This window comes from Diadema setosum, chromosome 4, assembly GCF_964275005.1.
Source record: "Diadema setosum chromosome 4, eeDiaSeto1, whole genome shotgun sequence".
NCBI classification, from domain to species: domain Eukaryota; kingdom Metazoa; phylum Echinodermata; class Echinoidea; order Diadematoida; family Diadematidae; genus Diadema; species Diadema setosum.
Window position 1 is genome coordinate 34,563,110 of NC_092688.1, and position 25,847 is coordinate 34,588,956.

The window sequence follows — 25,847 nt, forward strand, 5'->3', positions numbered from 1 at the left end:
GTTGCCTATTATGGAACGGCGATAACTATACTCTCTGACGTTAATGAGTTGCTGAAATGTTTTTAGAAAGGCATGTTTGCTTTAATATTGCAATCTACACACCAAAAAGCAATTATGACAGAATAAGATTAAACACATTGAGTACCGGTGCAAAAATGTCAAATCAAAACGTCGCAATCCTAATGTTCAAACCAATAGTCAAGTGCAATGTTATCCTAAAAGTTATCTTTCTGCACCCCGTAAGATAGTGTATTGCATTATGCATCTTATAATCAAATCTTCAAGTTCAAGTTGTTTTATTTCATTTCCAACAACATGAAGGATACAATGAAATGTTTGGGTATACAAATAATGACACGAAATCAGTACAACAGTGTAATGAACAGATAACATGTAATACAGACAAAGGTAATTAACATAAATACAAATAAATGCTATATCATTATGGTGAACTCAGAAACGAAGTAGTTTGAAGTGGAGGGGACTGCTAAAAAGCAGAACTTGAGGTAAGCGGTCCCCTCATAAAAAAGAAGAAAATTCAAATTGGAAAAACTATAAAAAAAATATACATAAAGACTAGACAATTTGCCTATGAGATAGAAAAACAGACAGACATTCACACATGCACACACGGATATTAACAATCACGAGGCAGCTCTCTTGTAAAGGAAGAAAAGATATATAGATAGAAAGATAAGTAAGGAAGGTATAGCTATGAAGAGACTGAAGTGGACAGGAAAAAGGAGAAGGGAAAGGAGATGGTGGGTCAGAACCAGGGCATATGAGGCACAGAAGCTTGGGCTCGCTGAGGTACAGGAAGTTGTAAGATTAAACAACAGCAACAATTTTGAAAGTTCAAGTCTGACAGGAGAGTAATATCATCATGTCGTATAAGGATTTCTTGAATAGTTCTTGAACTTAAAAAAAGTATCAAAACTTAAGGCTTCTTTTATGCTATCATCAAGATAATTCCAGAATTTTAGTCCAGAAAAAGAGAACAAAGATTTTGCTAAAACCGCCCTTACGTAGTCAAAGGCAAATGCTAAGGATTTCTTGAATAGTTCTTGAACTTAAAAAAAGTATCAAAACTTAAGGCTTCTTTTATGCTATCATCAAGATAATTCCAGAATTTTAGTCCAGAAAAAGAGAACAAAGATTTTGCTAAAACCGCCCTTACGTAGTCAAAGGCAAATGCTATTCATGGGATTGACGCGTCGGATATGCATAAACAGTTTCGTTTTTGATAAACATGGAATCAAAGACAAAGGTGAAAGAATGGTTGGTGAGTTTGTACATGAATTGCCGTAATTACAAACTGTGAAAATCATGGCTTTTAAAGATATTATTTTTATGAAAACCATGATTATTGTTTTTCTAGAGAGCCCACTGAGAAGATGGATCGGATAGGACTCAGTACCTCTGCCCTAACTGTGGTCATCATTCTGTCTCAATATGCAACCTGGAGTGGTGAGTGTTGTATAGTGACTTTTCCCGTTGTTGACTTTCTATTTTAGTATTTTCTGTTCCCTGTACTATGTTTCAATCTGGTATTCTGCACCTGCTTGCTAAAGCGTGACCGAATACGGAAATATTTTGGTATTTATCAGCTTCTTTAGGTAATTACCTATTGGAAATGGTAGTATTTATGGACTATGCCTACTATTCAAAGCTCAGATCACGTGCTATTCAAACAACTGTACCCTCTTCGAATTAGGCCTTAGTACTTGATATGCTTGTGCATTATTGTGGACTGTGTTGCCCTTCCCCGAAGTGTATTGTATGCGAATCAATTTTGTAAACCAGGTTACGAGTGCTATGTGCGTGATGGCTTGTAATTCAAATAGCACAATATAATGCGCAACAAGCTTTCGCAGCGCGTGAAAATGGAGAAAGCATGCTAGGGCTCTGGACTAATACGACTGCGGAAAAAAAGCTGATCTGTGTTTGCCTTACGGCTTTCCAGCCACCAGACAAGGAAACACTCATTGATACCACAGTCATTGAAGCAACATCGTGAACTTGTTGTAGGTGCTACGTGTCCGGCCCCATCAGTGGACCATTCTTTGGTAGCCTACAACAACCAGCAGCAGACATATGATAGCGAAACTCAACTGACGTTGGAGTGTAAATTCTCCAACAAGAGCATCGAGGTCTTCTGCAACGGAACTACCGGACAGTGGGAAGCTGATACCCTATCCAATGCAGACAGAGAATTCCAGTGTCCAGTGAATCCTGGTAAAGATTATTCAATTCAATTCCTTTTAATTCAATTCATTTTAATTCTATTCTATTCAACCTATTCCATTTTCCTTTTTTCCACAGCACATGATATATTTATACGAAAATTACTAATGATCTTGAGTACACACTAGTTCAATATATGATGATTATGATGGAAATTGGAAGTAATCAATGAATTAAATTATGTATACGTCAAATCAAACTTGTTACGTTATCAATGTTCCCAGTAGAAAACAAATGAGGGGTCCACTGCAAAGCATTGCTTGAAAATGTGTATTATGGACAACTCATGCAAAAAAGGAAGAGAGAAAGAGAAAAAAACAACAAACTTGCAACTTTAATACAAGTAATGTCATGGAGAACGAGCAGTGGCGCGTCCGTGCACTGGACCATGTCAACAATGGCTTTCATGAGCAGATGCTTGCTTTGTTGTTTGTGCGGGTTGGTTTTTTTCCTCTCAGCCGTGACTGCTGGTAGGAGGCGTATCTGCAAGTTTCAGTGTTTTGTTGTCTATCAAAACTCCCTGCAACATGTATTTTCCCTTTTACTTATTCATTTTGTATATTCATTTGACGTTTTGTCGTGTCCTACGAAACGTTAGACAATTTTCTCATTTTGAGAGCTACAAACTACGAGTGTCACCTTTTATTAAGTTGTTCCACACTGTAAAAACATCGGTGTTAGATTTAACACCATGGGTGTTAAATTTACCATCGATCAAGTGTTAATAGAGGACCACACCCACAGGTGTAGAAAATGCACTGTGATGGTGTTGAAAAGTGTTCACCTGACACTTCGTGGTGTTAATTTGACACTGTACCTGGTGATATTTTGACACTGTACTGGTGTTAATTAAAAAATGACACCACATGGTGTTGATTTGATATTTGTTGGTGTTAATATCAATGGTTTAACACCCGTCCAGCTTCAATAAGAGATCACACCAGCTGGTGTTACTGTGGTGTAAATTTATTTTCACATTTTTTTCAAAAATCTAGTATTTTAATGTAATATTCTTGATCGCCTTGTTTAAATTAAAAATCAACAAGAAGTGCAGTTACTAAGAAACTCTTCAAAAAAAAAAACAGTTTTATATTTGGAAATTACACCTGGAGGTGTTAATTTAACACCATAAATGAGCACCGAAAATTTAACACCAGCTCGGTGTTCACTATTTAACACCGGACTTTTTGCAGTGCATGTTTTCTCTAAGTTTGTACATCATCGATATCAAGAAAAAAAAAAGAAAAACCTACGCGATTTATGCCCGTCATTTATTTTGTTTGAAAATATAATTCGACTATTTGTGCATGCAAATTGATTCCCTGTATACTTACTCTTGTTTATCACATATCTACCAATTTAGATATTTGCATCATTTTTTTTGCATCATTGATACATTCAAAATTATAGTTATACACTGTTAGTGTACTTTATGCATTGTTTCATGTATTTTTTGTGAAAATATGGAAATGAATTAAATTGAAATTGAATAAAAAATTAACAATAAAGAAATTGTAAAACTATTCACGATAAAATCATCACCGACAGGACATTCTTTATATCATGATTATAGCGCCTACGAGAAATAATCGATGTGTTGCTCCCTCGTCCTCTCTGTTTCCTCTTTCTGACCTCCTAATTCTGTCTCTCTGTATGAGTGGGATCGAGCGCTCAAAGCGAACCAGATAGTCCATGGGCCAGGCCAGATATTGGTACCATCTGAGGTGGCAAAACCTTTTTGGTGTCATTTTGTTTGTCGGGCATAGATATGCTTATTAAAGCGGGGTTCCCACTATCGTGCGATCCTTTGCGAACGCCACGATTGGACATTCGTAACTGATCGTGGAAAATTTGTTGAACTCGTCTGCATGCCGTCAATCCCTCGTTTGAGGCGAGTCCCCAACCCCAGTTACCCAAAGTGGGGTGCGTATATTTGTCGTTTGGGAGTTGGGAGTCGAAGTACTTGTCCATTGCAAATAAACTTTCTGCTCAGGCGTGACAAACCTGGAGGCCAAGCCAGGGTTTGATGACTCCAGCAGCTGTCGTATTACGTAAGAGCATGATAAGGATATCTGCCTGTGGCAGACCATTCAAAGTGAACTCAATTTTCTCTATCCTTTCTAAAGTTTTCAATTTTATATTCTATTGAGAAATTCTATGGTCATCCATTTTACATTTCGAACGAAAAAAATTGACCCGTAAATAACGAAAATACAGGAATAAGAAGGAGAGCATTGCCAGTTTGCCGGTGCTGACAATGTGCTATTTGGCAGTGAGTTACAACGGGGAGGTGAGACTACCTCCCTGGTTACAATCAGCCTGCTGACTGGATCATTGAGAAAGAGAGAGAGAGGGAGAGAGAGAGAGAGAGGGGGGGGGGGGGGAGAGCGAGGGGAGAGAGGGAGGGAGAGGGGGGAGAGATGGGGGAGGGAGAAGGTGAGAGCAAAATGGAATGACAATAGTTCCGGTCACTACAGTACAGGCGTGCTCTGTCTGCATACGCTGAATGTCTACACTCACACACACACACACGTACACACACACACGCACCATGGAGCTACATGGCCCATGCCAAAACCAAAACAATCTCCTCCTCTCGCGGTGCCCCCTCCCCCCCCCCCCCCCCCCCCTCCTGTGGCGCTGTGGCGATGACTGATGCTTAGATTAGGCCAGGGTCAAGAAACAGGTGTTTTATATCTTTGACTTTAAGTCATTGATTGCCAAGATATGCACTGGCATTATTTACTGGGGTGTAGCCTCTTCAAACGAGAGATTTGCGTCATGGAAATTTCACGTTTGGATACGAGGTTATGCGAGTCAATACGTGTTGGTCCGCTGGGATGCGATATGGTCACGATTGGTCTGTTTCAAGCAATACGATCTATCACGATGTGGTCTCCGATTCAAATATGACCCAATAGGATTGTCCCGATTGAGTCTACGATTGGTTTCGATCTAACACGATCATTACGATCGGGATCCCCGATCTGGTGCGTGCAGCTATGTTCTGATACGTTTTAGTACGAATACCGCGAAGCAATGCGGGCTGTTGAGATAAGATACGATATCTTTCACGATCGGGATCAAAAGCGACTCGATTTAAGGCGCGATTGGACCCGAATGGGAATATTATAGTCCGACTGACAATGTCTTTCATTATTTCTATAACTTCTGAAGAGTGATTAGGCCTATTTATCCACAACCATTGATGATGGCAAGGGTTGACTGATTGAGGATGATGTCAACGTGACCTTTGCAATATTGCGAATGACGATTACGTTATCATCAGAGAGAAAGCAGCGCCTAGGCCAGCCACAACGTCAGAAAACCCCTCTTCTAATTCATCCTAAAGATTATTGAATCGACATGCTCGTCCTCATCACCCCCTCCCCCCCAAAAGAAAATAAAAAACTGCATACGCAAGATCAAATCATTGCCCCCTCTTCCCCCCCCCCCCCCAAAAAAAGAAGAAGATAAAGACAAAAGGTTTTCGCCTTCCTTTGAAACACATGAAGAAAATATGATGAAATGGAAGCTAAAAAAGAGGATTGGATCTTTTTGAATGCTGGCTCAGTATAAGAAAGTTGACCGAACTTATAGTATTGCTTATGTGTTTGATTTCATATTCGCATAGTATGTATATATGCCTTTGTATTTCAAAATGTCGTTATCTCATGGGGTATTGAAAGTTTGGTGGGTTTGGCTTGATAAATAGTTTTATTCAACAGTATTTAACAAAACAGATATACACACAACAGAGAAGTAACTCACCTAAAATAAAGTCACATTTTAACACAAAATAAGTTTGAAGCAAAATTATTTCGCTGGGGTATTGCTACACTTATTAACTAACTTCTATTTGAAAAATGACAGTGATCTTTATAGTCATGTATGAGTGACAATGGTCACTTTTCAAAAGTCACAAAAATTTTCGTGGGGTGTGAGAAACATTCTGCTTCCGGTGAATGTTTCAGTGGTGTTATTTTAGGATTCATTGTGCCAGCCCTCTCCTATTCAGTATCAACCGTACAGTTTTGCAGTTTTTGCTCCATCTTTAAAGTGTACATGCTTACTCAATGAAGACACAACTACTCTTTTTTATGCTCACTTGACATGGGTTGCTAGATCTTGGCTGCATTATCTGACAACAATCTTAAACTAAATGGATTTTGCAGTTTAATGAGAGTAGACACAGCTATTTTCCTCTAAAAACCCGAAACCACAAAAAACAAAACATGAAAAGTGTCACAATAGATGTGAAGGGGTCAAATGATGGATGATGAAACAACAACAGCGATTGATAATTATATGCAATACACAAGAAACAATACTTTACCCCCCCCCCCCAAAAAAAAAAAACAACAACAACAACAACAACAACAACAACAAACAAACAAACAAACAAACAAACAAACCAACAAAAAAGTAAAAAGTAAAAGTAGTTCTAAAAATTAATCAAATTTGCCTTTGATGTGTGCTCACTCATGCACGATTCAGGAAATCATTTTCATTTTTATACTGACCTTAGTCAATACGTGCAGACATACGACAGTCGTTTTAGTTTTGCTATTTTTTTGTTTAAAAATTACCCCAAATTGATTACGGGGAACTCCCTTTTTGTGCGTCTGTGTTATGGTAAAACTATGTATAGTAATAATAATGATATGTATAAAAATATCTAATACTCGCGGAATACAAAATATGTACGATCTTGGAGCAAAATAAGGGCAAATATAAAACAAAAGAAGAATAAACATATACATATAAGTAGGAGGGAAGTGAAAAAGTCGATCCCGATCAACACGATTAAGAAGCACGATTAGATGAGATTTGCTGCGTTTTGATACGATCCAAGACAACCTGATGCGATGATCACGATCAACAATTAATCGTGTTCATCGTAGAAAATTTTTGAACCGTCCAAAATTTTTCTACGATTAATGCGATTGCCACGACTGACGTCAAGATCTGATAAGATTTGATAAGATCACCACGATTCCTTCACGATTGGCGCCACGATTTCAATCGTGGCGCCAATCGTGATAGTGGGAACCCCGCTTAAGCTATGATAGCATTTCCAAATGAGTAGCTTAGTCATAGTAAATGAATTTTTAACCAATTTGGTCTCGTTGTTATATCCCTATACTTCTGAATCGAAACTAACCGCTATACAAAGAAGAGCACTGTCTTCTGTATGTTCCATAGAGCTGTAAAATGCAGCTCTATGGTATGTTCACAGGTGTTCTATTGTAAACGCGGTGCGCTTAGTCTTTATTCAAGGCAGCGAAGGGAATATCCAAAGGTTATGATGCCCACAGCGCTTAGTCTTTATTCTAGACGGCGAAGGGAATATTCAAAGCGTATGATACAGTGTATATCCTTTTATCTAAAAACAACAACAACAACAAAAGCAATTCCTCGTGAATTTTACCGTATCTTTCAATTATTTATCATTTTCCGGCGAAAACGCTACGGTGAAAATGCTGATACCACGCCAATGTCGCTTTATTTCCCTCCAACAATACAAGATATGCAAAAACAATGTACCGGTACACTACAACACATTATAATGAATGATATTGTAAATGAACAGAGTGATTTTTGTTTAAAACTGATGTATTTGTTGATAGGGTAGTATAAAAACAGTATAGATAATCCCTTTTATGAGGAACTTTAGATATGATAACGGTACATTGGTCTAGATAAAGACTAAGCGCACCGCGTGACAGCTGTGGACATCATAACCTTTTGGATATTCCCTTCGCTGCCTTGAATAAAAACTAAGCGCACCGCATTTACAACAGAACACCTGTGGACATACAGAAGGCAGTGCTCCTCTTTGTATAGCTGTTTAGTTTCGATTCAGAAGTATAGGGATATAAAAACGAGACCAAATTGGTTAAAAATTCATTTATTATGACTAAGCTACTCATTTGGAAATGCTATCATAGCTTGATAAGCATATCTATGCCCGACAAACAAACTGACACCAAAAAGGTTGTGCCACCTCAGATGGTACCAACAACCCATTTTTCGGGTCTTGGCCCATGGACTAAGAGCTAACCGTACCGTACTGTGCCAGATATGGAGCGTTCTCCCGAGAGCGCATTGTTGAGATAAAAGCGTACCTCATGAGTTATTTTAAGAAATCGTGAGTTCACGCATTTTGTAGCAACATGGTCATTCACCAGGTGCGTTTATTGGCGCCTTTATTGCCGTCACGTATTAAAATACTACTGCAAGAATGAAAAGGATTTAGATGTAGGCCTATTTATAAAGTTAATCTTGAAAAACAAAATGTGTACCTTTGATATATTCTAAATGGGAACGACATTGGGTAGTCCCCCTGAAACTGTAAGTAACGGAAAGTATCACATTATGATATTTCTTTTTACTCAGGACATTGGGTTGAGATATTTTCAGTATAAAATAGTAAATATGATTTTGTTTTTAGATAAGCAACTGCTTAAGATGGAAAAAGTCACTAATGATATATGCTCGTTTTGTAAAGAAGAATCGAAAGATATTGTACATTTCTTTTATGAATGTGAGTCAAGTAAGTCAATCTGGAATGAAACTGAATAATGGATAAATGAAGGTTCTAGAGCACTGATCAAGTTTAGTCTAGAAAATATTATTTTTGGCTTTAAAGTAAAGAGAAACGACGTTCCAAACTGTTTTGTGATTCTGAATAAACAACAATTGTATGTACAAAAGTTAAACAAATTCCCTTGATGAAGGAAATGAATGACTTTATAAAGGAAAAAATAATGTCGAATATTATGCAGATGAGAGAGTATTTATTCTGTATCTGGTACTCTCAACAAGTTCAGTTAAAAGTGGCACTCACTCCAACATTTGTACAAATTGAATAAATGTTAACGAGAAGAATGTTAAGACCCCCCCCCCGGAAAATATGGTTTAAACATTATAAATTGCACTATGTTGGCAATGAGACAATGAAATAGTCCATGGAGGGTTAAAAAGTTTTTGGGAAAAAAGAAATCACCTCGCGCGCTTCACACTTTAATACACTTGTCCCGAACAAAGGGAATTAAGTCTTTGCATTATGGCGTATGTGCATGTTACCCGCATTTTAATTATGCAAACTTTTAGTACGCTTTTGGTGACATTTCGGAGCACATTTTGGCTGGGTTCAGTTCGGTACAGTACACTTTTTGCGCGGGTCCGGTACCGTTCGGTTTGCTTTAGAAGAGCTTTCGAACGCTCCCCATGTCTCTCTGAATCACACGTTGGTAATGAACAGTAGATCTCATATTTACTCATCATCTGTCTACCTTTTTTTATTTCATGGATTTTCAACTCTTTTCTGTCTTTGCGTATCTCTTTCTTATCATTTCTCACTTCCCGCTTTTTTCACATTAGCACTTTCTTTAAAGGAGACCTCCCGATTATTTCAGACTTTAACATTTGAACAACTTTAAAATACTTATACTGAGTACAGAGTTTCCGAATTCATAGTGATTGGGATGAGGAATAAGATTTTTTTCAAAATCTATAATAAATTGCAATGAACAAGTGTGATGATATGGCAGCCTCACCATAAGAATGCATGAATTGGGGCTCAAGGAACCAGAACGAAAGAAAAAGACATGCATAGATTCTACACAGGTGAACTTGTTAAGCAAGCGGTATTGTGCTGGAATTACACTGCTACATTTCTGAAATTATTATGTGAGACTCGTATACATTTCATACGTCATCAACACTTTTCAGTGTAATTTGTTTTAGATTTTTCAGAGTAATGGTTTCTCTGCTCAAGGACCATAAATACACAATAAATTCCATAAACGACAATAAATTCCACAATTCCACACATGGATCTTTTGATTCACGTACTTCATGATGTGAAATTATGAGAATGCCCCTTTAAACCAGAGTATAACAAACACCTGCAGGTGATAACGGATGCCCTCTTCAAGCCTATATGTGCAGTACCCTTGTGAATTGCCCTCTTTTTGTCTTCACAAAATTTAAAAGCACTCAAATATTGAAATATTTCAGTTGAACTATATAAAATGCTTCTTCTACATCTGTTCTCCTTTTCGCTCGTCTTCCTTTCTATATCTGTACTCATCTTGTTCATGTTTTTCAATCTTACATAATAATTACTAATAATTTAAATACAATTTTCTTAAGAAAATAGCTATCGGTCTAGTTTTCCACACAATGTTGACATGGTTGATCAGCTGTCTTTGGAATGGGTTAAACTCTTGAATTTTCTAATCTGATTGATACATTTTTTCGGTGAATGATAAATTTAATATATGTACCAAATCACTTAAAACATTAGGGACCTTGCTAAATCGTTTAAAAAGTTAGACCAATATGTCATCATGTCGTCCTGTAGCTTTCTCACACGTCAATTCATTTATCATGTTTACAACAAATTCATTTATCATATTTACAACAAAACTTGATACCTTCCTCTGCATGATTGTCGAATTCTGATAATAAAACTGACTTAGAGGTTTCATCATTAATTTCCTGAACTAAATCATGAACAGAGGTTATAAAGGATTTTTATCAAAGCATTCCGCAACATTAATTGTATCAGAGAGGTCCTCCCCATTTATCGTGAAAATTATGTTTCTGTTTCTTTCTTTGTTTGTGATACTTTTCTTTCTACATTGCACTGGAATTTGACTGATCTTTCTAAGAGCTTCCATGCATGTAATACAATTTTCTTTTTTTTTTAATTCACGTTTTACCGCTCTTTTAGTGTTTTATACTCACTCTTGTAAAATTGGGCAGATGTTTCCCTAGCTTTTCATGAAATATGATGTTTTCTTTCCAGTATCTCAAGCGGCCAGTTCCTTCTGTCTGCCTCCCAACGTAAACGCCTCCGTGGCTACTTACGCGCCAATGAAGGAGGTTTACGCAGCAGATGAGGAGCTGACAATTGAATGCAAGTACTCTACGCACCGACCGGAGATTTACTGTGATGGAGATAGGGGGATCTGGAGAGATATTCCAGTGTTAGTCAAGTACGGCTTAGGAGTGTTTGCCTCGACAATTTCATGCCCCGGTATGATAAAGAATTTTATATATTATAATGTATTGCTATATCTAAATATTCATCTGTAGGCCTATGTCTTTACAGCATAAAGCATATTATACAGTATATCTCATCTTTCTGTGTATTCTAATGTACATTCATACAATATTTTGTTTTTTGTGCATCTGTTATCCTTTTCGCCTGTCTTCCTTTCCATGTCTGTATTTATTGTTTATCATTTTTACATAAAATATTAGTTTTTACCGTTAAGTCATCATGTCATCCCATAGCTTTCTTACCCAGAAATTCTTTCTTACACGGAAAATCATTTTTACAACAAAATCTTGGTATACGAAGGATAAAACTTACTTGATATCATCCTCTGCGTGATTGTTGAATTCTGATAATAAAACTGACTTAGAGGTTTCATCATTAATTTCCTGTACTAAATCATGAACAGAATCAAGAAAGTCTTGATATTAAAACATTCCGCAACATTAATTGGCTTAGAGAGGTCCTCCCCATATAGTAGACTTGCTAAGGGGGTAAACACTGCATTTTTTAGTACAAATGTCCTACTTGACACAGATGTTCCCTAGGGCAATTGAAAAATTTTCATCTAAAGAGACAATCTGTATCTATGCAAATAAGCCTTAATTTGCATAATTTATGCAAAAATACATATAAAATTATTTAAAAATATATGTGCATCCAGCGGAAATACATAATTTGGCAAAAAATTTCTATTGAGTAAGTGGAAACAATTCCTGCAAAAATTGATTTTATACCTATGTAAATTAACATAAAATTTGCATAATTACGCAAGTTTTTGTGCAAAAATCTGCATTTTTGAGAGAATTTCTAAGCTATTAAGCACTGGATCTTGTAGTACAAAGTTTCAACCTGGGATGGATGTTCCTTGGGTCAGAAGTAAATGATTCATCTGAGGAGACAAATTGTCTCTATGAAAACAATCTGTTATTTGCATAATATGCATATCAATACCTACACATCTACAGATAATCAGAACAAACAATAAGCTTTAATGTGACAATGTCTTAAATCGCTTTGAACTTAATGTCCAAAAAGCTAATAGAATAAGACAATATTCTCACAGCAACACTTTTCAGTTGCTCAAATTGTGTCCATATTGCTAAATTAACTTAGGCATTTTAAGCATAACTTATGTATAGTACACCAGACGTGAAATTTCAAAACATATTGATCTTTGAAATGATTTTTACTATCAATTTTCCCTCATTGCATAAATGCTTTGCAGGGTGGAAAAAATAACAATCGATAGTGACACTCTTTAAATAATATGATTATGCAAATCTAACAGTAGAGCCTACATATGAACAGATGCAAATTGGAACAATATTGCTTACAAAAGGACTGTGTTTCCCTTGCAAACAGTACACAACTGAGGTCATGGTTAGAAAATCATTACAAAAAATACTACCATAGTTAAAGTGTGAATTCTAATTTTCATTGTATTTTCTAGGCAATCAAGCAAATAAGAGGCTTTTTACCGGTACATCAAACTGATTGTGCAAATTATGTGGATGCAAGGGTAGCTGCACACATTAAGAACTTACAAGCTTGAGTTAGAAACAAAGTCTGTTTCCGGAAAAAAAAAAGTTAACTCAGTATACTATGAGCTACTATTGCATGGGAACTATGCTAGGAAATTTAGAAACAATGACATTTTGATATATGTCAATCAATATATGCAAAACTTGCCATGTCAACAATAAAGGAGATGTTATACATTTACTTTAAGTCAAATAATCTCAGTCTCTGACTTAAAATCAATCAATTTCAACCATAAATCAAAGCAGAAATACTATGTCCATAGCCATAAAAGAGTTAAATCGATGGCTTTTACAATTACTAGGATGTGATTTGTCAACAAATCGTCACTGGCTACTGTTTACGTAAATCGTAAATGTCATATTCTCCCGGGTTGTGATTGTTTTCCCTTGGGAAAATGTAACTCCCTGGCGGTCCAAAGAATGTTATATTCCACCACATATCAGCTAATACCTGTATAGATGATCATGACCTACATGATCTCGAAGCTTTTTCCAAAAAATAATTATGTTAACTGGTTTAGTGTAAAGATGTCAGAGGTTAAATTAAAAGAAATACACAGGTAAAAATTTAAAAGGTATAAAGAATGTCAGAGGTTATACATGTGTGCATCAAAATTAACTTCCATGCGACCCATACATTAAGTAATGACGGTGATGACTATACCATGTCACTGAATTTCATGTCCTTTCCTACTTACCAAGAGGAAACAAAAACACTTGAGAGGGGAGGGCTTAACGTTTGTTTTTTCGATAATAAACAAAGGTATCACTGTCAGGTAGAACATGCACAAATATGTACTAAGTTTCATGATCTCACCTTGATTCACAATCAAGATATGAAAGAAAAAGTGAAATATAGCACTTTTATCAAAGCTTTGACATTTTGGCAGGAAATTTCCCAGAGAATATCCATTACATAATACATGTATATATGAAGTTTCAAGAGAAATCCTACAAGCATTGCAAAAACATGAGGGAAATAGTGAAATTTTAAGGGCTCAATTGACCTTGATCTTTGACCCCTAAATTCCCTAAGTTCCATGAAGACACCTTGAACCATTTGCGAGATGCATAGAAAGTGAAATTTAAACACTTTCACATGAAATTTGACCTTTGACCTCTTGACCTGAAACTCTCTAGAGAATCTTATTTTGGTAGTACATTGTATGCAGTTAGTAAGTTTGAAGAAAGTACCTTCAGACGTTACATAGATATGGGGAAAACAATTAAATTCTAGCATTGACCTTGAACTTTTTTACCTTTGACCTCTTGCTGATTTAATCACTTGCCCCATCATACGTCATCTTTGGACCAGGTTTGGTGAAATTTGCATAGTCTGGTCTCGAATTATCGCGTAAACTGATACATTTTCTTAAATCGACCTTGACCATTGACTTCGGGTACATTCGGGTATTAATATGCATAAGATGCTAATTAGGTGGTATTTGCATAGACAAATAGTATTTTGATATTACAAACCATTTCCTTTTGACTAAAGGAAATGCATACTACTTCCGTAGTTTCGATTATAAAATGCAGTTCTTTGACTGTAAGAAAACTTTAAAAATAATGTTTTTACTTTACTTTCTTTAGTAATTATGTAAATTATCTGGTAATGATGGTTCAATATATTCAATTTCTTTTCTCATTTTGCTTCATAAATTGTTTCTAACGGGTTAAATCTATCTAGGATGATATTTAAGAGGAGTTTCTTTAAAGCTCCATTAAGGCTTTTTGTTTGTTCTGATTATCTATTGATGTGTAGGTATTGATATGCATATTATGCAAATAACAGGTTTTTTGCATAGAGACAATTTGTCTCTTCAGATGAATCATTTACTCTTGACCCAAGGAACATCTATCCCAGGTTCAAACTTTGTACTACAAGATCCAATGCTTAATAGTTGAGAAATTCTCTAAAAAATGCAGATTTTTGCACAATAACTTGCATAATTATGCAAATTTTATGTTAATTTACATAGGTATGAAATCAATTTTTGCAGGAATTGTTTCCACATACTCTATAGAATATTTTTACCGAATTAGGTATTTCCGCTGGATGCACATATATTTTTAAATAATTTGTATATGTATTTTTGCATAAATTATGCAAATTAAGGCTTATTTGCATAGATACAGATTGTCTCTTTAGATGAAAAAATTCCAATTTTACAGAGGAACATGTGTGCCAAATACGACATTTGTACTATAAAATGCAGCGATCACCCCTTTTTTCGCCCTTAGCAAGCCTACTAATATCGTTAAACTGTTTCTGTTTCTTTCTTTGTTGGTGATACTTTTAAATACTTTCTACATTTATTCAAATTCATGAAATTCTTCCGTCGAGATGTTTTCATTGCAACTGATTGACAAATTGCCCTACATCGACGTAAATAAGCACTGAATTGATCAGTGTTTTAGTAGTAGCCATGATAAAAAAATCATGGGCGTACATACTCGAGCAGGATTCGAACCTACGACCTCCTGATCACCGGACAGGCGTCATCTCCACTAGACCACCGAGCTTTCGCCCGACAGCAAGTGTTGGTTCTAATCCTTATAGCATGCAGCGGGTACTGCTTTGTTATTCAAATTCATGAAATTCTTCCGTCGAGATGTTTTCATTGCAACTGATTGACAAATTGCCCTACATCGTTATTTACGTCGATGTAGGGCAATTTGTCAATCAGTTGCAACTTTCTACATTGCATTTGAATTTGACTGATCTTCCTGAGAGCTTCCACGCATGTAGTAATTTTTTTTTTAGTTCACGTTTTACCGCCCTTTTAGTGTTTTGTACTCACTCTGGTAAAATTGGGCAGATGTTTCCCTAGCTTTTCATGAAATATGATGTTTTCTCTCCAGTATCTCAAGCGACCAGTTCGTTCTGTCTGCCTCCCAACGTTAACGCCTCCGTGGCTACCATGTCTTTTTTCACGCGTATGAAGAAGGTTTACGCCGCAGATGAGGAGTTGACGATTGAGTGCAAGTACTCTACGCAGCAGTCGGACATTTACTGTGACGGAGAAACGGGCATTTGGAGAAATATGCTGTACAAGTACGGCGCCGAATCGTTTGCTCCGACACTATCATGCCCCGGTGAGATAAAGAATTTTGATTTTTGTATTGCTGTATCTAAAATTAATATTCATCTGTAGGCCTATGTCTTTACATCAATATGCACATTATCAATCTCATCTTTCTGTGTATTCTGACATACATACATACAATTTGTTTTTTGTGCATCTGTTATCCTTTTCGTCCGTCTTCCTTTCCATGTCTGTATTTACTGTTATCATTCTTACATGAAATATTAATTTTGACTGATATGTCATCATGTCGTCCCGTAACTTTCCTACACGGAAATTCTTTCGTACACGGAAAATCATTTTTACAACAAAATCTTGGTATACGAAGAAAAAAATCCGACTTGATATCTTCCTCTGCATGTCGAATTCAGATCAAACTGACTTAGAGGTTTCATCATTAATTTCCTGTATTAAATCATGAACGGAATTTATAAAGTATTTTAATTAAAACATTCCGCAGCATTAATTGGATCAGAGAGGTCCTCCCCATTCATCGTTCAAGTTTTGTTTCTGTTTCTTTCTTTGTTGGTGATACTTTTAAATACTTTCTACATTGCACTGGAATTTGACTGATCTTTCTAACAGCTTCCACGCATGTAATTTTTTTTTAATTCACGTTTTACTACTCTTTTAATTGTTTTGTACTCACTCTGGTAAAATTGGGCAGATGTTTTCCTAGCTTTTAATAAAATATGATGTTTTCTCCCCAGTATCTCAAGCGACCAGTACCTTCTGTCTGCCTCCCAACATAAATGCCTCCGTGGCTACTTACGCGCCTATGAAGGAGGTTTACCCAGCAGATGAGGAGCTGACAATTACGTGCAAGTACTCTACGCACCGACCGGAGATTTACTGTGACGGACAGTCGAGCACATGGAGAGATATTATGTTCAAGTACGGCTGGGGAGCGTTTGCCTCGACAATTTCATGCCCCGGTGAGATACAGAATTCTATCTTCTGTATTGTTATATCTTAATATTCATCTGTAGGCCTATGTCTTTACAGCAATAAGCATCTATCTCATTTTTATGTGTATTCATACATACATACATACGTACAACGTTGGCTTGACATACAAAATTGATATACACTCAGCAAAAAAAGAAAGCAAACACCTTTTTCCAGTTCATATTTTTCATAGAAGTTATAGGTAAAATTCATTGTTTCATATAAAATTATTTAAATGGCTATCAACCTGGCAGGTTTTTACAAAGGGAAAATTTACGTATGAGTTAACACATTCTTTTTTGTCCTCCAATGAACAAAAGGTAAAACTTGCCGAAATTGGCATATTTGAATTCATTTGCAAATGACCTTCAAGATAATAATAACAATAGACCGCACTTGTCCGTGTAAACACCCAGTTTGTATCATATTTACACCAGCATTGAGAGGAATTCAATATTTTGCATGCCGAAACACAACGGATGACGAGCCGTGAAGCAATCCGTGAAAGTGTAAAGGGGGCTTTTAAAGACCATAATTATAGCTTCAAACTTGCAACCCTGGTGGCAGCAGCTATTACTGAAATGTATGGACTTATCAAGCACTGTTCTGTGAGTTATTCTCAATTTCTGTAGAAGAAAACCATATGAAAGCGGTTTACACATTGATTGATCTGTATCGGGCCACCAAATATTTGTTCGAAAGTGTTTGCCCGTCATAATATTTCTGGTGGCACTGCAACGTCTAGATTTGATAGATAAGAATAAGCAAGCCTAGGGGAAAAATCTCACGTAACTGTGCTCTGTTTCTCTAAATGTACTTAGAACGCCTGAAGATGGCCATTTAAGATGCAAGAAAAGAACCCAGCATATATAAATAGGGTGCCAGGTAAAAATGGCATAGGTAAAAATAGTAGAGGTAAAATGGCAGAGGTAAAAATGGCAGAGGCAAGAATGGCAGGGGAAAAATGGCAGGGGTAAAAAAAAAAAATTACCCCTGCCATTTTTTCCCCTGCCCCCTGCCATTTTTACCTCTGCCATTTTTACCTCTGCCATTTTACACCGAACCATTAATAACACTTTATCAATCAGCAATAGAAATTATTTAACTCCCTTTTCATGTGTTCCAAAATGTTGATTTTTACGGTTACTCCACGTTGGTATGGCATGGCATAAATTTCCTTCTACATTACGGTCTTGCTCATCGAAAGCGATAGCTAATTTTTCATCTTCGTAGCGAAGACCCGAGTGCTTTCAGATTCTCCTTTCCAGGACAAGGATTACTAATATTCTCTGTTTTGATGTTGCGTTACATGTAGATTGCGATGCGTGTAACATGGAGGCATTATGGTTTCATAATATGCTATCTGTGGTTAAGAGAACACGTTGTAACATAATTATATCGTTCTCCATTCATACTTTCTGATGGCTACCAGACTCTCCGCAGCCCTGTGCTTCTCTGTCTTTAGACTCCAGCCGGGTAGGCATACTGGGTAACCCTCTTACCTCATATCCACCTGGCTCTGATGTCACACTGGAGTGCAAATACACTGGTGAAAATGTCAGTACTCAATGTGAAGTGACCGGCGAATGGACACGCTTTAACTGCCAGAAAGATCCAGGTAGGTTTGACTACGAGTTCGAAACCGTTTAAGGCTGCGTTTATCAACTTTCCCCTCTTTAAACGACTTTCGAAAGCCCTTTCGACAGCCCTTTCGATAGACCTTTCCATAGCCCTTTCGAAAGCCCTTTCCATAGCCCTTTCGAAAGCCCTGTCCACTCCCTGTACTATTAATGTGCCGCTTGTTTTCGTCGGCTGCGTTTATCAACTTTCCTCTGTTTAAACTGCTTTCGATAGCACTTTCGATAGCCCTTTCGATAGCCCTTTCGAGAGCCCTTTCCAAAGGCCTGACTGCCTGTATAATGTGCCGCTTGTATTCTAAGAAGGGACAGCGAAAAGCAATTACCATCATAAAGACATATCTTCCTTTGAGAGTGACGAGTCATGATACAATGCCACATGAATCAATCAATTTTCTTCCTATCTGTGACCCCGTTTACAGTGCGGGGCTGGGCAGAGCCGCGGCTGAGCTGCGGCCGAGCCCAGCCTCAATTGCGAGGCTGGGCCCCGCAATTTTGTCCGTTTACAATTTTTTTCCATTTTACCGGAAACGCATGGTTGCGTAACCGCAGTAGGGCGACCTAAAGGGCTTTCAAAACAGCTTTGCGTTTATCAACTTCGAAAGGCTTTTACAAACAGGTTTCTGATAACCTGTTTAAGGAAACCTATTTGGATCGTCACAAATTTGGGGCTTTCGAAAAGGCTTTTCTAAAGGGCTCTCAAAACAGCTTTGCGTTTATCAACTCGTGAAAATTCCTTGAAAGCTGTTTGGATAACCTGTTTCTGCCGAGAAAGGAGAGTTGATAAACGCACCCTTTCGTAAAAGGCTTTCCTAAAGGGCTTTCAAAACAGCTTTGCGTTTATCAACTCGTAATAATTCCTTGAAATCTGTTCGGATAACCTGTTTCTGCCGAAAAAAGGAGTTGATAAACGCAGCCTAAGACACAGGGAGCTGGTGTAATTCAGTGGACATGACCACAGACTCGCTTGATTCCCGTTTCACTGGATACGTTGTAGTGTTATAAGACCATGAGACTTTACTATAATTATAGATTCGTATGCTCAATGCAGCAGTTAGACAAAAACGAGATTTTTATTTTTGCTGAAATTGTTTGTGAGAATCACTGAAGAAGTGTTTAAGGTATTTGAATGAAACTTTGCGTATGTAGCCCCCTATGTATAAGGGGTGCACGTCACGAGACCGACACCCACGAGTCATACAGCCCAAGAGTTATACGGCTCACAAGTCATACAACCCATGAGTTATACAGCTCACGAGTCATACAGCCCATCAGTTCGACACATAAGCCAGGCTGACACTTGCACGACTGTTGGCCACGATTTTGTCGTGGCAAGTCGTGACCAAAATTGTGAACATTTCAAAATTTTCGTCCCGACATGGCACGCAGGTCACGACGGGTCTACGCACACTTCACGCCAGTTTACGACTAGTTTGCGCACTGGCACGACTCGAGTCGTGTCAATGCGTGCCACAGAATCGTGCAAGTGTCAAGCTAGGCTGACACTTGCACGACTTTTGGCCACGATTTTATCGCGGCAATTCGTGCCATTTTGGGGCACGAACTGAGAGGCTCCCGCTCTGTTCACGACTAGTTCACGCTTAGTTCACGACGAGTTCACGACGAGTTCACGAATAGTTCACGAATGCGTGCCCATTAGTGTCCACATAGACACGAACTGGCACGACGAGTTCACGAATAGTTTGCGCATAGTTTGCGCATAGTTTGCGCATAGTTTACGCACTTCCCGCATTGGCACGACGAGTTTGCGCAATTCGGACGGTGTCGTGCCGACTTGGCCACGCCATAAAGGGGGCCTCCCCAACCCCAGGTAATTTTTGGATTGGATGTGGAAGAGACAACATGCTGAATACTTATTTGTTGTTTGCTGTTTTCTTGTTAATGAATTGTTTTTATTTCAAAACATTTGTTTTTTTTTTCTTTTTAGGCCATTCTCCCCCAAAATGTCAACAACCGCGATTTTCGTGTCGCCAGCATGTTTGTATAGATTAGATCGATATTGTGTCCCTCAGAAATCAATATTTTTAGTTCATCCGAGAGGCTGGACCTGTAAAATAATTTTAATAAAGATTATTGGGGCCCCCAGGATAATATTAGAAATATGATTCAAAGTTTGATGTATAACCCTAAAAAACCCATGCATGTCGCCAGAAGAGGACGTGCTCATACAAGTTCCTACTCATTAACGTATCATCAAATCTTTTGTGCTTTATTCCATTGCCCCTCAAGTGCCTGAATGAAAAATAATATTACATAACAATATGATGTTTTGATCTTTCTCCAGGAAGTCATAAGTATCATGTCGCTAAATCGCCGGCAGATACGTTACCCTTTTTGAGACCCTTGAGAGAAGATCAAAGTAAAGCCGCATAGCACTGTAATTTAATGTGTTAAACCAAGGATAGCTCCTTGGTTAAACAAAGTCAACTTCACGCATACGTGGAAGCATGATTTATTCATGGAATCTCTTTTCACAAAATATTATACTGATCCGAAGCCGTGGAAACCTAATGTTACGATGAGCTGATATCAGATACGTTACCTAAAATTTGCTACATTTAGAAAAAAAAAAAGGTATGCTGTTATTATGAAACCAAAGCTCCGGTACTTTTGAGTATTTAAGGTAATGATTGATCACACAATAGAAATTACTCAAGAAAATTAATAATATAGAAAATTAATATATTGAAGAAACTCGCATCTGAACCTTCACCCCTCTGAATAATAACTTTCTTTCTTTCAAAATTATTTTTTTTTTGTAAATAATAGTGTACGAATGGTAACGGCACATCGGATAAGTTACGATCAAACTCGTCAGATACTTTACCAATAAAAGTATATCTTGCAGCAAAAATAACCGTAACGCGCTTTTTTGCGCGGATTTAACCGGTTGACATCGTGCTCTATGCGACTTGATAAAAAACATGCCGTTCTAAAAGGATTTAAAGGTTTATGTAATGAAAAATCGTTTTTGAAGTGGCCGAGATATCCAAAATAAGGCCAAAGAAAGAGGTCCTAACAAAATGTGATGGCCGATCTATTTTTATTTGAATGTCTTCCTTTTACTTAATTATGGACATCTCAGCCATTTCTAAACCGATTATCATCAAATAATTTTTTCTTGATAAATGAAAGTACAAGTGGATTTCAATTTTCTTGCAAAAGGTTCAAAACTGAATCCTCATCTAAACTAGAACTATACTATCCCTTAGAATTATGACATTTGCAAAAAGTGCCGTCAGATACACGTTACAAATCCATTTTATTTCTGTTTTGTTGAGGTTTTGTGTGTGTGTGTGTGTGTGTGTGTGTGTGAGAGCGTTTTGTACCACAATAAATTTTTGTCTGAAAACAATCAACTTAGGACTTTTAAGGGCTGAAGTCTGGTACCCACCTTATGTTGTCAACTTCACAGCAAACGAGGCTACATGAACGCTCTATACCTTTGTTCATTATAATTTTGCATCTTATCTACATAAAACACTATTATGGTTAAAGTCAAGAGCACTTCCTTGGTTGCAAAATGCTCTGAAAATGACTGTAGGATTTGATGTCTCCCTTTTTGCATGAGTTTTTTTTTTCAATCACATCATTGTGTGATCTGGGTTTGATGTAGATCGGTAGTTTAATTTGTCACTAAGCATAAATGCTTTGTCAGATACGTTACCATCTTTTCTCGATTCGTGAGAGAGAAAAAGAAACTATAGAAAAAAAAAACAAACAAAGAAGAAACAAAAAAAGACATGAAAAAAGAAACGGAAAAGCATGGCGCGCACTGCCACGCAATGCCACACATCCTCCCCGCATCGTCCCGACGAGTTCACGACGAGTTCACGAACAGTTTGCGCATAGTTCACGACCCGGTCACGAAATTTTGTCGTGACCAAAATTTTGAACATTTCAAAATTCTCGACCCGACATGGCACGCAGTCACGACGGGTTTACGCACACTTCACGCCAGTTTACGACTAGTTTGCGCACTGGCACGCCTCGAGTCGTGCCAATGCGTGCCACAAAATCGTGCAAGTGTCAGCCTAGCTTCAGCCTGGCTTAAGCCAACAAGGCCCACGAGACCGAAACATTACGCGCCGTGTTTTATCTGTCGCACTCGTGGGCTGTTTTCACTTAATGTCAGTATAATGGGCTTTATTTGCCCATTGTCGAACTCATGGGCTGTATGACCCGTGGGTGTCGGTCTACTGGGATGACCCCATGTATAAGTGTCGAAGCTGTACCTATCAACCTGTTGGCCTAAGCAATTAAAGTTAAAGGTGAAGGTCAAATATTGAAATGTCATTATTTCTCCTTGTATTTCAGGAATGATTGAACGCCCATGCTGAATATATGTGTGTATGTGTGTCTGTGTGTCTGTGTGTCTGTGTGTGTGTGTGTGTGTGTGTGTGTGTAAAATGTGTGTTTGTGTGTGTTAGATGAAGAGTCCTGCGGAAATATTTGGGTCACGAGTAACAGGTCAAATGGGCCACACACATGCCTAAGAAAGAATACGTGGTTTAAAAATGTCAATGGAAGCAAACTTCATATGTCCTACCAAAGACAGACAAAGATGAATCTGAATCTGACTCTGCAGATGCATTTGAAATTCTTCTTGTTAATGGTATCAAAAGGGGAAAATTCTTGTCATCAAACACTAATCTCGCAGGGATGAACTTTGGGATGTATACAGGGTTTTTGTTGCTAGATATTCGGCCAAAAAACCCATGATGTTTCGGCCAATAGAATGGGAAACTTGTACGCTAATGACTTCATGCCAACTATGCGAAGGTATATCTTCATGTGGTTGCGACTGACATTAGTAATACTACTACTCGGCAATGTCCATCTTTAACTTCACCTTCACTTTTGCAGTCTTGTTCTTTCTTATTCTACTTTGTTTATTTGGAGAGGCTCTATACATATCTAAGTGAACGTCTGTATGCATACGATGTCTTCGAGTATTTAAACAACTATTTATTACCACTATTAGTAGTATTGAATAATGGTGGCCTCCTATAAAGTGCTGAAGTCTTTCAACCATTCTTGGCACTATTCAAATTCATGTAATTCTTCCGTCGAGATGTTTTCATTGCAACTGATTGACAAATTGCCCTACATCGACGTCGATGTAGGACAATTTGTCAATCAGTTGCAATTCTTGGCACTGTTGCCTGACCAACATGAACAATACATTGCACAACCATAGAAAAGTTTAGTAGACTGACACATGGGAACAAATGAATAACAAGAACAAACAAAATACTACTTATACATAAAAAACAAAGTTAGTGTGGGGAACTGGTGGTCAGCAGTATCAAGCGCCGACGACATGTCGAGGAGAATTGGGCTGTGAAATTCCCCCGATCCATTTGCTGCAGTATATTGTCTGCTAACATCGTCGGGAGTGTTTCCACGCTGTGCTTGGGCAGATATGACTGATGGCTGTCAAGTAGCATGTTGTCATGTAGATATTATGAAAGACGAGGGAAAGTCGCAGGGTCAACACCTTGTAGAGACAGGACAGGTTGGAGATCTGAGACGGAAACTCTGAAGAGACTCAGTGTCCATTTCTAGGTATTTTTTAGTGTCGCACGAACGAAAGTTCTCTTTAGATCCACTGGAACGGCTCCTATGTCAACACTGGTATAACGAATTTTGTCATGGCAGGAACAATGGCAGACATACACTTCTTCAGGAGAGACACTGAGATAAAATCTAGTTCGTAAGGTTTTGCTGGCGACATTGACAAGATTTAGTCGCAGTGGAATAGTAACTTCATTAGTAGCAGTAAGAGTGTACAGTAATTGCTGCAGCAGTTTGACGAGTCCCTGAAGGTCTTCTGACATCTTACTAGTCAAGAACATGCTGAAGCGGGAAGCCAGAACCAAAGCAGGCGTATGCGTTGGAAGAGGTGATTTCTGCTTTCTGTTCAAAAGATCGCATGCAATTTCCAACAGTCGTTTTGAGTCACCAGAGGAGTCTTTGATCCGTTGCAAACTGTATTCCCTTTTCCCTGTCCGAATGATAGACTGAACACGTTGGTATTGTTGCCGATAAAGTTCTCGATGAATTACAGGCTTGGATGATCGCCATTTTCTCTCAAGTTGCCTACCTAATTGACACTTTTGCTTCTGCGTTATATTCTGCGTGTACCATTCAGTGTTTGGACAAACAATTACAGCACGCTCTCGGACAGGATCATGCTTTTAGAATCTCCTTCAGAATGGAGTTTTAGCTGTTGTCAGCAAGATTGCTCGAAACCACACATTTCTCCGTCAATGAGGCTTTATCCAGGTCCTTAATGAAACAGCTGGCCTCTGCAGACTGGAAGTTCCGCGACACAACACTCCCGCCCGTCTTGAGAATTTCTGGCCTGCTAAATGAAGATGAAATTTGATGGCAGAGTGGTTTGAAATGCCGTGTATGATATTGGCATCGAAAAGCGTGTCAGTCTGTGTCAGTTACATTTCGTAGAGCATATTCAGAGTATGGCCCCGTACGTGGACTGGCTGCTGCATAATGCTACTAGAGACCATATGCGTCAAGAAAATCGATTAACGTACCCTCTAGCTCCTGGGGCAGTAGATGACCAAACTGGCCTGTTTGAAGAACTCATTGTTCAATAAGTTCGAAAAATCCTCCATAAAACACTTAAATGGATCTGTTGATCCAAGGGGTCTATAGCTAACCACCAAGAGTATCAACCTTTGGTTCTCGTTTACCTCAATCTGCATCTTTTCAAAGGACTTGATATTCTCAACCAGTGGGTAAACTTTGACATTAAACAGCTCCTACACAAAATGCCAATCCCAACACCGCGTTTCCCTATATGTTCTGGGATACATGTGCTTGAAGGTGCACCCTTCTAGCCGGGTTAAGCTCCGCAATGACAGCTTCATCATTAGTGGATGGTGAGGTCTCAAAAACGCTGACTACATCGAACTTTATTTAAATTCATGAAATTCTTCCGTCAAGATGTGTTTTCTTTGCAACTGATTGACAAATTGCCCTACATCGACGTAAATAAGCACTGAATTGATCAGTGTTTAGTAGTAGCCATGATAAAAAATCATGGGCGTACATACTCGAGCAGGATTCGAACCTACGACCTCCTGATCACCGGACAGGCGTCATCTCCACTAGACCACCGAGCTTTCGCCCGACAGCAAGTGTTGGTTCTAATCCTTATAGTATGCAGCGGGTACTGCTTTGTTATTTAAATTCATGAAATTCTTCCGTCAAGATGTGTTTTCTTTGCAACTGATTGACAAATTGCCCTACATCGACGTAAATAAGCACT

General features: G+C 38.0%; 1 protein-coding gene across 1 annotated transcript in view; it reads left to right on the top strand.

Moving 5' to 3' along the window:
- The first annotated feature begins 1,394 nt into the window (after window positions 1–1,394).
- LOC140227812 (uncharacterized) overlaps window positions 1,395–25,847 on the top strand; it is a 29,595-nt gene continuing 5,142 nt past the window's right edge. The window contains exons 1-4 of the mRNA XM_072308208.1: window positions 1,395–1,467; window positions 2,029–2,235; window positions 11,072–11,293; window positions 18,328–18,513. Coding sequence (XP_072164309.1) covers window positions 1,395–1,467; window positions 2,029–2,235; window positions 11,072–11,293; window positions 18,328–18,513 — 688 coding nt within the window. The remainder of the gene's footprint in view (window positions 1,468–2,028; window positions 2,236–11,071; window positions 11,294–18,327; window positions 18,514–25,847) is intronic.